Raw genomic sequence first — 14,628 nt, forward strand, 5'->3', positions numbered from 1 at the left:
TGCCGCGTGTCCCTGCTACCGGTCTGCGCGCGCGTTCTTCCCTCCCACGCCCCGCGCCCGCGCCCCGTCCTAGCCCGGTCATGCTGCCCCTCTGCCTCGTGGCCGCGCTGCTGCTGGCCGCCGGGCCCGGGCCGAGCCTGGCCGACGAAGCCATCCACTGCCCGTCCTGCTCCGAGGAGAAGCTGGCGCGCTGCCGCCCCCCCGTGGGCTGCGAGGAGCTGGTGCGGGAGCCGGGCTGCGGCTGTTGCGCCACTTGCGCCCTGGGCAAGGGGATGCCCTGCGGGGTGTATACCCCCCGCTGCGGCTCGGGCCTGCGCTGCTACCCGCCCCGGGGGGTGGAGAAGCCTCTGCACACGCTGATGCACGGGCAAGGCGTGTGCATGGAGCTGGCGGAGATCGAGGCCATCCAGGAAAGCCTGCAGCCCTCTGGTAAGGTGCCCCTGTCCTTGCATGTCCTCTCTGGTGTGCTCCCCTCCTAGAAGCCCCGTCCACTTTTGGACTGGCCTGGAAAGCCCTTGAAAATCTCCAGTGAGTTAAGGGGAAGGCAGGTACCTGGCAGGGCTGGGCTGGCACAGGACAGGCTCACCTAAGGAAACTGCTATTGAGTCCCTAGCAGCCTGTTGCCACCAGCAAGGAAGTCTGTCCCAGCCCTTCATCTCAAACCTCCTCGAGGGTGCCTATTTGAGAAGAGAGGTCTCCGTGGCAGCCCTGGCTGCTGGGGTAAGAGTGGAGCATTATGTGACTTGGTCCAGCCAGTGCCTGCAAGTGGACAGCCCAGGGCCAGATAACTAGAGGAGGGGTTGGGTGGTGGGAGCGGCCTTCTCTTCCTGATCCAAGGACTTCTCTCATCCTAGCCACAGGTGAAAGCCCAGGAGTCTAAGAAGCCAGGGCGTGGCCTTTTGACATTGAGGTGGGGTGGAGTGGAACATCCAAATGAGGGGGACTTTGGTGGTGAGAGACATCAGAGCTGCCCCTCCCCAACGCCCCTGGGCAGCTCACCTTGCTGTTTGAGAGGTATTGGGAAGACAGAGGTCTCTCTCTGCCAGGCAGGGCCAGGGCACCTCATCTTACCCTGGTACACAGGCACCCCATTCCTCTCTCCTGGCAGGTGTCATCTGAGGTGGCAGAAGAGAAGCAAGTCTTGGCTCCCAGCCCAGAGCTGTAGAAACCTAATGGGTGTGGGATAGGGAGAAGAGAGAAGGGAGAGAGAGGGTGGGGGGCGGGGAGGAGGAGAGGGAGAGAGGGAGAGGGAGAGAGGTTTAGAGGGCCCTTTGCCCTAACTTATTCTTACACTTTCTCTTTTTCCTTTCCTCAGTGAGCCTCGCTCAGTTTGTCCTTATAATTGTTCTCAGTCTTTCCTTCTTTCTTATTCTTTTGTTATTTCCTGCTTTGTTTCTGTCTTTAGCTTCACGACCAACATTCCCGAGTTCTCCTTTCCTCAATGACTTCCGCCTGTTATCAGTTTCTCTTTCTCTATCTTGTTCCCTTTCTGCTTTTGTTGTCCTGCTTCTCTTTCTCCTCAGCCCCTTTCTGTTGCTTTCTCTCTGTGCCTCTGTCATGGTTTCTTTGTTTCTGCCTTTCTCTGTTACTTTTGGAATCTCTCTCTCTCTCTGCTTTTCTGTATCTCTGCCTCTGTTTCTCGTTCCCTCTCTGACTCTGATTTGCTCTCCCTCTCCCTCTGTCTGTGTCTGTCTCTTTTCCTGGTGCTTGAAGCTTCCATTGTTGCAGTCCGGATGCTGGGACTTCGGCCCCAAGCTTCCTGCCCTGGGTCCCAGACCGCTCCACTTCCTCAATCCTCTGCAGCTTGTTAGCGGAGGAAAGCAGGATGCAGGGAAAACAGGAAGGAGGTGGACCCCAGGGGTCTGAGCCTCAGGCCTTTCTGCCCTTCCTGTCCCTAGGCAGTGAGAGATGGCTCAGCAGAAAACATACTAGGAGAAATGCCAGCCTGGCACCCGGCACATCTGGGAAGCGGGGGCGTGGGGTGGAGGGTGTCCTGAGGGAGTAAGGCCCTGATCCTGGGGCACAGATGCCGGTGCTAGTGGGAGAGGAGGGGTACTGGTACGAGACCAGATTGGGAGTGAGGGCTGAGCTCCTGGGCTCTCTGAATATAACGGGATCTCTTTCCCTTCCTAGCTCCATCCTCCACCGGCCGGTGGAGTATGTATCTGGCACCAGATTAGGATGGCTGGTAGTCTTCTCCTCTCTCACTGACTTTAATCACAGGGCAGAAGAGCTCTCAGAGGATCTCGAGCACCCCTTTCTCCCTGGGTGGGTAGGGGCACCCCATCTTGTAGTGGAGGAAAATCTAATCCCATTAGGGATAGGGGCTGTGGGGGAAATGGTATGAAGTTTGTGATTGTCCTGTGGACATCATGCAAATCAGCCTTTACATCCTTTTGGGATTACAGGGCCCAGGTCTCTAATGCCTCCCCCCTCAGCCGCCCTCCTTGCCTGTCCTCCGCCCATGCAGGGGATGCAGAGATCTGGAGAGGGAAAGGGCAATCTGGAGGACCCTGGGGAAACTAGGTACCTACTTGGCAAGCTGCGTCCGTGCCTCCTAATCATGAGAGAAGGGCCCCCTGCACCATGTGAAAGGCGCCCCCTAGAGTTGTGCAACAGCCCTGCAGGGGTCTCTTGTGAGACAAGATGGCCAGAACTTGGGACTTATCCCTACTATTCTCTCTAGCCTTCCACTGTCAATAGGCCACTGTCTCTCCCAGGTCCCAAGGCTTGGGCCTTCTTGTCTTGGGAATAGTTTGGCAGAGGGCATCAGGCTCCTCTTTCTGCCTTTTCCTCTTGGGGCTAAGCTTCAGCGGGTGACGGGGGGAGCGCAGCCACTTGGCATACCCCTTCCCTTGGCCTCCTGTGCCCAGATGCCTACTATTTGGCCTAGGAACGGGTCTCCTCCTTCCAATTTAAGCCTCTACCCCCACCTCCCCACCCCAAACTCCCCATAGCCCTCCTGTCCCAGCTTTCTAAACCAGAAAAGGTTGTGGATTAACACTATTCAGGCCTCCAGAGGTGGGGGTGGGAGTGGGACGTGTGCGTCAGAGGTCCACAATTCTGCATCAGTGTACTGACCCTTGACTCATGGAATCTGGGGGAGTGGACAGCGGGAAGGTCCGTATTTGGACTGGGGAGCTCCTAAACTGTGCTCTTGGGTCCCTCTGGGACAGGGTTAGGGAACAGACAGACTGGGTTAATTTTTAGTCAACGCAGCAAATATTGTCCCCTTTACTTCAATACTGGGAATCCAGTCATGCCATGGGAACAGGGCCTTCCCAGAAATTCTGTGCCTTGGGGGAGGTGGGAGGAGGAGCATGGCTGCTTAACATTTTTTCTTTAGTATTGGCAAAGCTGGAATTATTGGTGCCTCGGGTATCAGGAGTCTTTCCATTTAAAGACATAGGAGCTGCAGGGATAAGTCTGTCCTCCTTTGCCCCCACCCAGTCTACTGCATTTCCTCATCTGTAAAATGGAGGTGACACAGGACCTGCCTGACAGGCTTGGGGTGTCTGGCACGGACTAAGAGCTCAGTTGATTGGAGCCATGCTGAGGGTGGTAATGAAGAAGGGGCCAAGAGGATTTCAGCTGAAGATTAGCTCCTTCTCTGATGCTGGGGCTTTTGGGACAGTAGGGCAAGTGAGCAAAGTAGGGTGGCATTCAGAGGAATTGAGAAGGGTAGGGAGGAATTTCAGTGCTTTTTGCTGCTGCGAACCTGGGAAGGACCGGCCAGCTTTCCTTCCATCTGAGGCTGTCAGCGTGGCCCAGCGGTGGGGGGAATGCTCCGAGAGCCAGACCTCGAAGAAAGGGCTGGGTACTTGGTATGGGTGATCTTGGCTTCTCTAGCCAGAGCCCGGGGGAAGGAAAGGGTCTCTCTTGCAGAGTGGGTGGGTGATCCTCCACACTGTGGCTGAAACGCCCGGGTGGCTGGGCCCACCCACCTCACAGCCTCACCCTGGGTGTCTCAAAGGGGACGTGGCTGGAATTGAGGACGAATCATGGGGATGAAACCAAGCTGTCAGAAAGAGAAAATCCTGTAGCTTTGACCATGAACTTTTCAGCCAGTGGTGCCAGAGCTGTGAAGTCTTTTCTCTTTCTGTGCTCCTTCCCCCTTGGTTGCTGGAGCAAAGACCAAGGTTTCCCCTGTGGCTGCGTGTCGTTGGCTTAGCTCCTAGCAGGGGCTGGAGGAGAGGACCTGGCCTGCCTTGTAAGTCCCACCTCCTAAATAAGCCTTTCAGAGGTCAGAAGGTCAGATCTTTTGGGGGGCTAGGTTTGACTCTGGTTCCTGCGCAGAGGGGATACCACAGGGACTGGGGTTTTTCCAGAAGGCCTACCTGTGAAAGCAGTATCAAGTGGCTAGAATTCCTGAGTAAGCAGGGAAGCAGCAAGTATTTAGCCAGTTTTGCAGATGGGAAGGTTAACATTTTCAGAGACCCAAGACTACAACCCTCACCCTCCCAAACCCAGTGCCCAGGGGTGGATCCTGGGGTCAATCCTCAGTCTGCCTGTTAAGCAAGGCTGGGCAAGGAAAAGTTACAGATTAAGTGGAAAGTCAACAAGCTATGGTGCAGTCAGTGTGCCCTGCTCTGGGTCTGTGTCTGCCCAGGGCAGGGTCAGAGTGCCCGAGTGCATGTGGGTGTGCATGTGGGGACCAGTGTGTGCCTGGGCACATGATTGTTTGATATGCTTGTGGTTCTTAAGTCCTGACCTGTCTGTGTCTGAGTGGGCAGATATGGGTATACTGTGTGTCCCTGTGAGATTAAGGAAGCAGGTACTCTACCTATCTGGTTCTTCTCTGAGCTTAGACACAAGCTAGGGACAGACCCAGACCAGATCCGGCTGGAGGTTGGCAAGCTTGGTGTTAATAAAGGATTGACATCCTCTGTGGAGTGCCCTTTTGGTGGGGTGAAGGAGTCAGGCGAGAGGGGTCCAAGTATGGCACTGAGGAATCTCTGGAGGGCTCTTCAGTTCTTCAAAATAAGAAAAAGAGAAGCTTGCCTAACAACAAAAAAGTGGGGAAACCAAGGAGGGGGAGGTCAGGCACGCTGCCTGCTTAGCTTTCTCTGGATAATCACCTCAGTGTGACACTGGGCCCTACCCACACACGAGCATACACTATGCTCCCAGCCTTGCCTTCTGGCCCCCCAGCCCCAGGTTTCGGTGAGCAGGCCCAGTTGTCCTCTGTAACAATACCTCCTAAGGGAAGGGATAAACATTCCATATATCCGTTAACAGTCCCCCAAGTGTTAGTCATTTGTGAACTTCAACTCTTAGAGACTCAACGCTGGAACGCCTAGTTGCAGTTGAATATCTACTCCAGATCTCAGTTTGTTCTTGAGGCCTTTATCACTCTGACATGCCATACTTCCAGGATGGGAGGCTCTCTACTTCCATTTGTTAGAACACTCTTCCTTACGTCTCTAACCTAAGAACATTCTGTCTGCTTACCAAGAGGAACAAGTGTCACTGTGCAAAGTAATGCTTCCCTTTATAGTTATGAAAAGAAAGCAAACACAAAGGAAAGACACAAAAACCTTTTTCAGGTTCCAAGGGTGCCCCTTGGGTTAGCATCATGGGTTGTGGCAATTGAATCCTGGTGATCCCTTCCAGCCTTTCCCAGGAAAAATGGTGTGCTTTTGTTCATGTCTTAGCTTAGCCTCTGTTGTTCCAAGATTTGGCTCTAGTTTCTTTTCTTGTCTCCCCTTCCCTTCCCTTCCCTTCCCTTCCCTTCCCTTCCCTTCCCTTCCCTTCCCTTCTCTTCCCTTCCCTTCCTTTCCTTTCTTTTTATTCCTTTAAAAAATTTTTTTTAACATTTATTTATTTTGAGAGACAGATCATGAACAGGGGAGGGGCAGAGAGAGAGGGACACACAGAATCGGAAACAGGCTCCAGGCTCTTGGCTAGCTGCCAGCACAGAGCCCGACGCGGGGCTCAAACCCATGAACCATGAGATCATGACCCGAGATGAAGCCGGACACCCAACTGACTGAGCCACCCAGGCACCTCCTTTTTATTCCTTTTATAAAATATTTATTTATTTATTTTGAGAGAGAGCAAACATGAGTGGGGGAGGGGTAGAGAGACACAAGGAAAGCAAGAATCCCAAGCTTTGTGATGCCAGCACAGAGTCCAACATGGGACTCGATCCCACAAACCATGAGATCATGACCTGAGCCAAAATCAAGAGTTGATGCTCAACCGACTGAGCCACGCAGACACCTCTGGCTCTAATTTTTTTAGATTTTCCCTTTCCTCTTTCTCTCCATTACCCACTTCCAGACTACCCCTCTGAAGCACTGTGGCCCTATCCAAAAGTCTTGTGACTTTGTTCAAGGTGGATGTGGGGGCTGGGGTCATGGGCTAGCCTGGGCTGGAAAGATTCCTTGGGAGAGTCTTTAGGGAAGAGCCTGGGTCCTGGACCTTTTCCTCTGGTGCTGATTGAGGGTTTGGGGTCCATCTACTCATGACCCTCTTGACAATCCTGGTCTTCTGAAATTTACCCACATCTTTTGCTACCCGCATCACTGGGAGGTCATGCTATAGTGTTTTCCCCTTGGCTGACCCTTAAGAACTTGAAGTTGTCTCTGAGACTGGAGTCCCCCCCGGACTGTCCTTCTTGGGATGTTAAATATGCAGAAGATTAGATTATATCTATCTGCTCTATTCCTCACCTTTGATTCTTCTTTCTAAACCAGCCCTCCACCCCTGACAAAACCTCCTTCCCATCCTTGGTGACTCAATTTTATAAATAACCTTTGGTATGGAATCTTGACAAAGACTTTCTGAGAGTCTAGATTCCTCGTTTCCTGGTTTGCCTTTGTCTACCTTTTTCCCCCCACCCCCCTGAACTAGGAGAACAAAAGGGGAACTAACCCCCAGCCAACTTTGGCTAGGCGGAAAAATACCATTTGACCCAGAGGCAGCTCTGGGACTGGTGCCATGCATGGAGGAACCTGCTAACTCCTCAGAAAAAAAAAAATCCTGACGCAAACCAGATGTAACCTTCTGTCCGGCTGCCAACATCTGGAATGCTGGCAGGGGGCTTTGCATTCAGCCCGGCAGTGAGCTGCCAAGCCCAAGCATTTTAGAGGTGCCTCCGAGCTGCAGAGAGGTCTTGTAACCTCTTTCTCCAGTTCAGCCCTGTATTCCAGTTTTGGCCGCCTGGAGGTCGGAGTGGTGGTTACAATTCTGGGACTTCTGGCTCGGGTTATTCTTGACTTTAGGTAGAGTCTTGAGGAGATCCCAGGGAGAGTGTGTGGGTCCAGCCTCACCACCCCCTATCTCCAGACTCCCCAGTGCCCCTGCTCTGGGCAATGGATGTGGACTTTGGATGGAATCTAAAGCCCGAGGATGGGAGATGTCAGGGTGGGGGACTGAAGTGCTGTGCGAGGGTGTTTTTGGTCCTGTGGCCACACAGTGTGTTGCACACACACACACGCGTGTGGGTGCACACTTTCTCATGAGGGCAGGTGTACACACCCACTCCTGCTTCTTCTCTCCCGTCCAGCCAATGGGGAAAGCCTCTGGGGCCAGATTTCTCATCATGCATGGAAACTGTGAGTTTGGCCATTTGGAAGAGGGGCAGCAGAGCCAACAGATCTGGGGATCCCCTGGCTGGCTCAGCCAGATGCCTAGAAGAGCAGGAAAGGAGACTGGAAGGGAGAGCAGACGGAGAGGGGGATGGTAGGAGGAGCCAAATGGAGGGGGTTTTGAGAGCCACAGGGGAGGCCCCTGCCTGCCTTAGACCTCCCTGCAGGGCCCAGGGGACCCTCCTGCTGTCTGCGCAGCTGCAGCTGGTGACTCATCTGAGGGCTGGACTGGGTGGGGTGAGAGACAAATCAAGGACTTTAAGAGGAATATTCTCTCCTGAGGAAATCCAGGAGAGTTGGGAGGAGACAGGTGTTGCTTTCATCCTCCCCCTTACCCCGTGGTCCCCTACCCTTTCTCAGAGCCAGGCTGGAGAATCCCCTAGAAGAACACAGGTGGGAGGCTGGGTTGGTGTTCTGCCCTGTCCTTTCCCTGTGTTGACCTCTCTCCCTCTCGGCCTGACTGCAGACAAGGATGAGGGGGACCACCCGAACAACAGCTTCAGTCCCTGCAGCGCGCATGACCGCAGGTGCCTGCAGAAGCACTTAGCCAAAATTCGAGACCGCAGCACCAGCGGGGGCAAGATGAAAGTCATCGGGGTGCCCCGGGAGGAAGCTCGGCCCGTGGTGAGGACCTCAGCCCTGCAGACGCGCATGTGCACAGGCACACACACTACCACCACCACCACCACCACCACCACCGATTCTGGACTATGTTCATTCAGAAACATTCTTTGGGTGCTTACTGTGTGCAAGATGCACCTATTATGCATCACCAGGACCCAGAGAATCCTCATGCCTTTCTTTGAAATTCCTTTCCTGGTTATATATACATTGATGCAGCTGAAGTAACTTTTAAGTGCTGAAATGCTTCTGTACTAGTTTGTAAATACCGATTGCCCCAGGTCTCCTGGTGTTTCTTAGTCCTTCTCTAGGATTCTCCACCCGCCTTTTCAGTAACTAAAGGGTTAATGCTGGCCACAGCAGGGGCCTGCAGACCCTGCTCCAGGGTCTGGTTAATGTCCTTCCTGAGGTCTTACAAGTTGTTAATGATGTGATGTCAGCTATCCTTCCAGTTTAGAAATCACCCCCCTCCTAACCGGCTCCATAGGTTTCCACAACCCCTTTCCCCACAAGGTCCCTTCCGTTCAAAGCCCTTTTTTTTAGAAGCTCTTTGTATCAAGATCCTCTCTTCAGTGTCCTTCTGCTCTGCCCACCGGTGTCCCCTGAACCTATTGGGCTCTGCCCAGCCTCTGGGCCCTGAGCCTCCTTTCAGGGCCTTCGGTCATGACCTGACCTCCAGCCTGGGTCTTCCTGCCTCTCTCCCTTCTGCTAAGCTGTTTCATCCTCCCTTCCTCCAGCCCCAAGGCTCCTGCCAGAGTGAGCTGCACCGGGCCCTGGAGCGGCTGGCCGCCTCGCAGAGCCGCACCCATGAGGACCTCTACATCATCCCCATTCCCAACTGCGACCGAAACGGCAACTTCCACCCCAAGCAGGTGGGTCTTCCTCACGGCTGGCTTGGTCCTGGCCTGAGCTCCTGGAGCATTCCTGGTCTCTCCACAGGAGATCCTGGTCTAGGATAGAGATCTTAGGGAATGGCAGGGGAGACCTCCCAACCCAAACCTAACCTCTTGGGCCTTCCCCCAGCCTCCGGAGATTCAGTTTTATTTTGCCCACCACACTCATTTTGGAGATGAAGAAACTGAGGCCCAAAGTCACAGAATAAGTTAATGGCAGACCAGCTCTCCTGCTTCCCCATCCGGGGCTATTTCCATCACCTCTGGATTCACCATTTAGCCCTCCTGCCAACATCTACCTCCCAACACACTCTCATTCCCCCCTACTCCATCCTCTGAGTAGTCCTCCTTTGACATAGAAAGTTACAGGTTTCATCTGGGAATGGAGGGGCTCAATTATGAAGAGTTAAGGAGGAAACTTGGCCTGCCCCTTCCCCCAAGCTGAGTAACCAAACCACCTGGGGTACAGCCAGATATGACAGCTGAGGACAGGAGCTTTGGACAGGAGAGAAAACAGGAATGCAGAAACCTCCATACTCCCTCATGCCCTTGAAACATGGATTCCTCTGATAAGCCCTCAGGAGGAATAGTTCAGCAAGGTTGGCCTGCCTCAGCCCCATCTCTGACCCATGAGAGGAGGCTTACTTGGGAGGGTGGCGTATCTGGGCAGAGCACTGGGATGGCTTGTGCTGGAGATAGTCTGGAGAATCCGGGCTGCGGTCCTCTTCGGCTCTGTGGGCATAAACACATGCATCCCCTCACTCCGGGCTCTGTGGACAAATCCACAAAGCGGGCTGCCACTCATCCGGTAGAGGCCTCTGATGGGAGGAGAAGGGCTGCCTCCAGGTCTGCAAATCCCAGGATGGCACAAGGAGGTTATGGGGTGGTGTGCGATGAGTGGAGGAGCAGAAAGGGTTCCCGAAACCAGTGCCAAACCTGACTGCAAGCTTTATCCCAATACAATTGTATCCTTGTCCCAATTAAAAAAAACTCTTTTCCCTAATTAAAAAAATGGAATAGATTTTATTTTTTAGAGCACTTTTAGGTTTATAGAAAAATTGAGCAAGAAGTACGGTGTTCTCATCTACCCTCCTCACCCACCAGTTTTCCCTGTTAACATCTTGCATTAGTGTGGTACATATGTTATCACAGATTGAGGAACTAATATTGACACATTATTATTATTATTATTATTATTTTGATGTTTATTTATTTTGAGAGAGAGTACGTGTGTGAGTGGGGGAGGGGCAGAGAGATGGAGAAAATCTCAAGCAGAATCCCAAGCTCTGCACTGGAGTCTGATGCTGGGTTTGATCCCACAGACAGTGAGATCATGACCTGAGTAGAAATCAAGAGTTGGATGCTTAACCGACCTAGCCACCCAGGCACCCCCATTATTATTATTATTATTATTTTAAAGTTAAAGTTTATTTATTTGTTTTGAGAGGGGAGAGGGGCAGAGGGAGAGGGAGAGAGAGAATCCCAAGCAGACTCTCTGAGAGGCGGGGCTTGATGCAGGGCTCGAACTCCCAACCATGAGATCATGACCTAAGCTGAAATCACCCAAGAGTCCCTAGTATTGATACATTATTAACTAAAGTCCATAGTTTACATTAGGTTCATTATTTGTGTTGTTCAGTTCGATGTGTTTTCTTTACCCAATTTTTATCCCACTGAAAGTTCTGACACTGAGCCCTTAATCCCTAGACCTAAGCTGACCTCTAAGACAACCTTTACTTCTTGACCAAGTTCTGTCTACTTGACCTTTCCTTCTTGACCAAGATCTCTTTACTCCATGAGCTCAGAGGGTCCGTGGTCATGTAAGAGTCTCTGCCCTTCGAGGCCATCGTGGATCAACTATCTGACTTGAGGGCTGGGCTGGGATTGGGGCAGGTTGCCTGGGAACTGACTCTCACACCCTTGTCTTGACAGTGTCACCCGGCCTTAGATGGGCAGCGTGGCAAGTGCTGGTGTGTGGACCGGAAGACAGGAGTGAAGCTTCCAGGGGGTCTGGAACCAAAAGGGGAGCTGGACTGCCACCAATTGGCTGACAGCTTCCGCAAGTGAGCCCTGCCAGGAGGCAGGGGGCTCAGCAACCCCTGCCACCCCATGCTCTAGAGGCTGCAGAGCTGACCTGGAGCTGGGATCTGAGTCCTGGCTCTGTCTCTGGCCCAGAAAATTCCCTTTGTGTGTGTATGTGTGTGTGTGTGTGTGTGTGTGTGTGTGTGTGTGTGTATGGGTGTGCCCTTGGGGTGAGCCAAAGCCTAGGGGTGTCCTCTCTGGGCTTAGATAGCCTGAGAGGTCTGAGAATGGCAATGGGGAGCCCTGGTGTGTTTCCAGATTGATCCTGGAGTCATTCATTCATTCATTCATTCATTCATTCTTCCAGCCACTCATCTAAAAACATTTATTGACAACATACTACATGCCAGCTCTAGTTTTTAGCCCTGGGGGTTCTTTTTCTGGCTTTCTCTGATTTGGGCATGTGGGTCTACTTCCTCTAAGCTGAGCACAAGCTTGTGGGGGAAGAGGAGTCTCATTTCTGGAATCAGAGGAGGGAGGTAGACATGTACCTTGATCATTGTACCTTGTACCATTGTCCCTCCCCTCAATCTAGTCAGAGGGTGGAGACTCTAGGGAAGGTATGGGTTGGCAGGTGATTCAATGGTCAGAGGTCCCAGACCCACTCCCAAAGCTCAAACCTGCCAAGCTGGCCTTTTCTTCCTCAGTTCCCTACAGCGGGAAGGACATATAGAGACAAGCCCAACTGTGGGTCTGGTGTGCCATCTACTTGGTTGCCTGGCAACCCAGACCCTGCTTGGGGGGAGGGAAGTGGGTCAGAAGAAGACATGTGGGACAGAGGACTGGGGAGGTGGGGCCCATCTCTGAACAGTCAGGGTGGGAGGAAAGAATGTACAATCGAACTGCGTGTGCCTGATGGAGAAGAGACACACATGCTGGGAGGAGAAGGATTTGCCCGGGGTCCTGCTTCGTCCCTGGTTTTAGTCACAGCCACAGAATCACCAGGATGACTCTATCCTTCTAGTGGCTCAGCGCCTGTGGCTTTGCCTCCTTCCCTATACCTCCCTACCGTCTAGACACTTCTGGCTTGACTGGATGGAAGGAGACTTAGGGACCTACCAGTTGACCATGATGTCTTGTCTTTTTTTTTTTTTTTTTAACAAAATAGAACAAAACAACAAAAAAAACTAGACAATTGTGTTTGGTTGATTTATTTATAATTAGAGATGGGTGCGCCAGGGGTGGGAAGGTGGGGTATGATGTAGTCCCCAGACTTGTCACATGGTAAGAGAATTGCAAAGAGTCAACCAGCTCATCCACTTCTTCCCTGCAGCCTCTTCCTAGGGGCCTTCCCTAGAGTCATGCTGTCTGTGTTCAGACTCCTGGTGAGCAAAAAATGGCTTCTGAAGGAAGACAAGCAGTGGCAGCCCTGTTGGACCAGACCTATTTCTGGGATCACCTGGCGTGTGAAGCTGGGGGATTTCCTAGGGCATCAGGCAGATTGGATTTGCATCTGGATTTGATGCATTCATTTAGTGGAGGAGGCATTTCTCTGAAGTTGGGAAGAGGGGGTAAACTCTCCAACACATTCCACAGCTCTGACTGCCTTGATTCCTTAATGAGGTGGTTGTGTTGAGATCTGATTCTGCCATGCTGGGAGTGGGGGCATCTTTGATCTTGCTGTTCTGAGCTCACCAGGCTGTGGGTTCTTGGTGCCAGACCCAGATTTTGTGCCTGTGAGGTATGACTGGCTTTCTGGTCATGTCTCAATGTCCTCTCTGTCATCTCCGTGCTCTGTGTGAGTGTACACTGATCTGGGTGGGGCCCCCTTCTCGGGAGGCCATGGCAGCCTGAAGACCATGTGCACCAAGTCTGCAGCACTCTGGGGGAGCTCCCTCCTAATGAGGTGTCTTCTGGACTCCTAGTCCCTCCTCAGTTCCAGAGATGCTCCCAGGCCTTTTGATTTCACTGGCGCCTGATGAGGTGGCCCCCATGCTGTCTGCATCTTGAACCTGGAGCTGCAATCCTCCTCTCCATAGCTCTGTCCTGGTGGCAGCATCCCATAGCCCTCTGGTCTCCCTGAGGCACCACAAGACACTGCCAGCAGTAGGAGATAACAAAATGACTTTGGTCCCTTGACCACCCTTCATGGAACCCCATACTTCTGGGGTTGAGGCCAAGGCATGTTGGAGTAACATGTCAGCCTTTACTGACATACAGACAATTAGGTTTTAGGTGCTTAAACCAAATAAATGTAGGGATAGTATCTCTTTCCCAAAAGCATCTTTGTAAATTCCCCCTTTTTCCCTAGCCCCACTTCTCAATGCTGTACCTTGGTGCCTTTGGCAGTGAACACCAAGAGGTCTTTTTCTTTTCATGACCTTCCAAAAAAGCTGGATTGGCTTGGGAAGTAGCTACATATATGGCCTGGGATGTGCTTCTGTGATGTCTGCATATTTGTGGGGTGTGTGTGTGTGTGTGTGTGTGTGTGTGAGACTGTGCGAGTGCATGCATGCGTGTGAATATACCAAAGTGATACCTTTGAATATACAAAGAAAGATGTGAGTGTATGGGCTTTTCCAGGGCATGTATACCCTATCTGGGTGTGTGAAGAGGACGTGCTAATTTGAGGGGCATGTCTATGTGGGTTGTGAATCTGAGTGTGAATTTGTGTGATGTGAGGAGGGAGCGACTAGAGAAATTCACAGAGTGTGTTGCTACTTCCCTCCTGGCTGTGAATGAGTGGCCTTCACTCATCAGGCATCCCACTGTAGGATGTCCCCACTGCAGCTCTAGCACCAAAGAATAGAGGGCGTGCACCTTGAGAGAGAGAATTCCACATCCCACAGAAACACTGCCCCCCACCTACCCCTGGCGCTTGACTCCATGATCTGAGAACCAGGTCCTAGATGTCCAAAAACAAGGAGATAAAAGCAGCTCTGTGTCAATGTGGACACCCTCTATCACTGCCAGGCTAGGGGGAGCAAACTGCCCTGGGCAGTGTCACGGTGGGGAGAACCAGGCTCCAGAGAGGAACTGCTGGTCTAGTTTGCTCCTAGCGCTTCCCGCTGTAGCTATGGCCTCCAAATACCCTTTAATTGTCACTCTAGTAACCACAGGGCATCAGCATCTCTGGCAAAAGGGGATGGGAGGGGGTGGCAAGGACTAAACTCTTGTGTCCTAGTGGCACTTACCCAGATAAACTTAAAACTAAGGTCCTTGAGTGCTCTGCCCTGCCCCCCCTCCCAAGAAATGTTATGCCCCTCCACTGTGGCTTGGAGAAGGGCAGCGGGTGGCTCCCCACCTTAGCCCATTGGTGCCCATCTACATACATGAGGCATTTGGTTTCCATTTCCCCCCTCATTAGTGGCGATCAAGCCCTGCCGTTGCTGAGGATTGGAGGCTGTGTTTTCCGTTGCAAGCAAGCAGGGTGGAAGCAGGGAGAAGAAAGGGGAGACTTGGACTGATTTCAGGGTTGGTTTCAGGCAGGGGCATCTCTG

At 52.4% G+C, this 14,628-nt stretch overlaps 1 protein-coding gene across 1 annotated transcript; it reads left to right on the forward strand.

Moving 5' to 3' along the window:
• The first annotated feature begins 6 nt into the window (after positions 1-6).
• Positions 7-12,303, forward strand: IGFBP4 (insulin like growth factor binding protein 4). Its single transcript, XM_029928264.1, has 4 exons — positions 7-429; positions 8,059-8,216; positions 8,951-9,085; positions 11,039-12,303. The coding sequence occupies exons 1-4, from the start codon at positions 81-83 to the stop codon at positions 11,171-11,173; spliced, it is 777 nt and encodes a 258-aa protein (XP_029784124.1). The 5' UTR covers positions 7-80; the 3' UTR covers positions 11,174-12,303.
• Positions 12,304-14,628: the final 2,325 nt, after the last annotated feature.

The sequence above is a fragment of the Suricata suricatta genome, chromosome 17 (assembly GCF_006229205.1).
Source record: "Suricata suricatta isolate VVHF042 chromosome 17, meerkat_22Aug2017_6uvM2_HiC, whole genome shotgun sequence".
In the NCBI taxonomy this organism is placed as follows: domain Eukaryota; kingdom Metazoa; phylum Chordata; class Mammalia; order Carnivora; family Herpestidae; genus Suricata; species Suricata suricatta.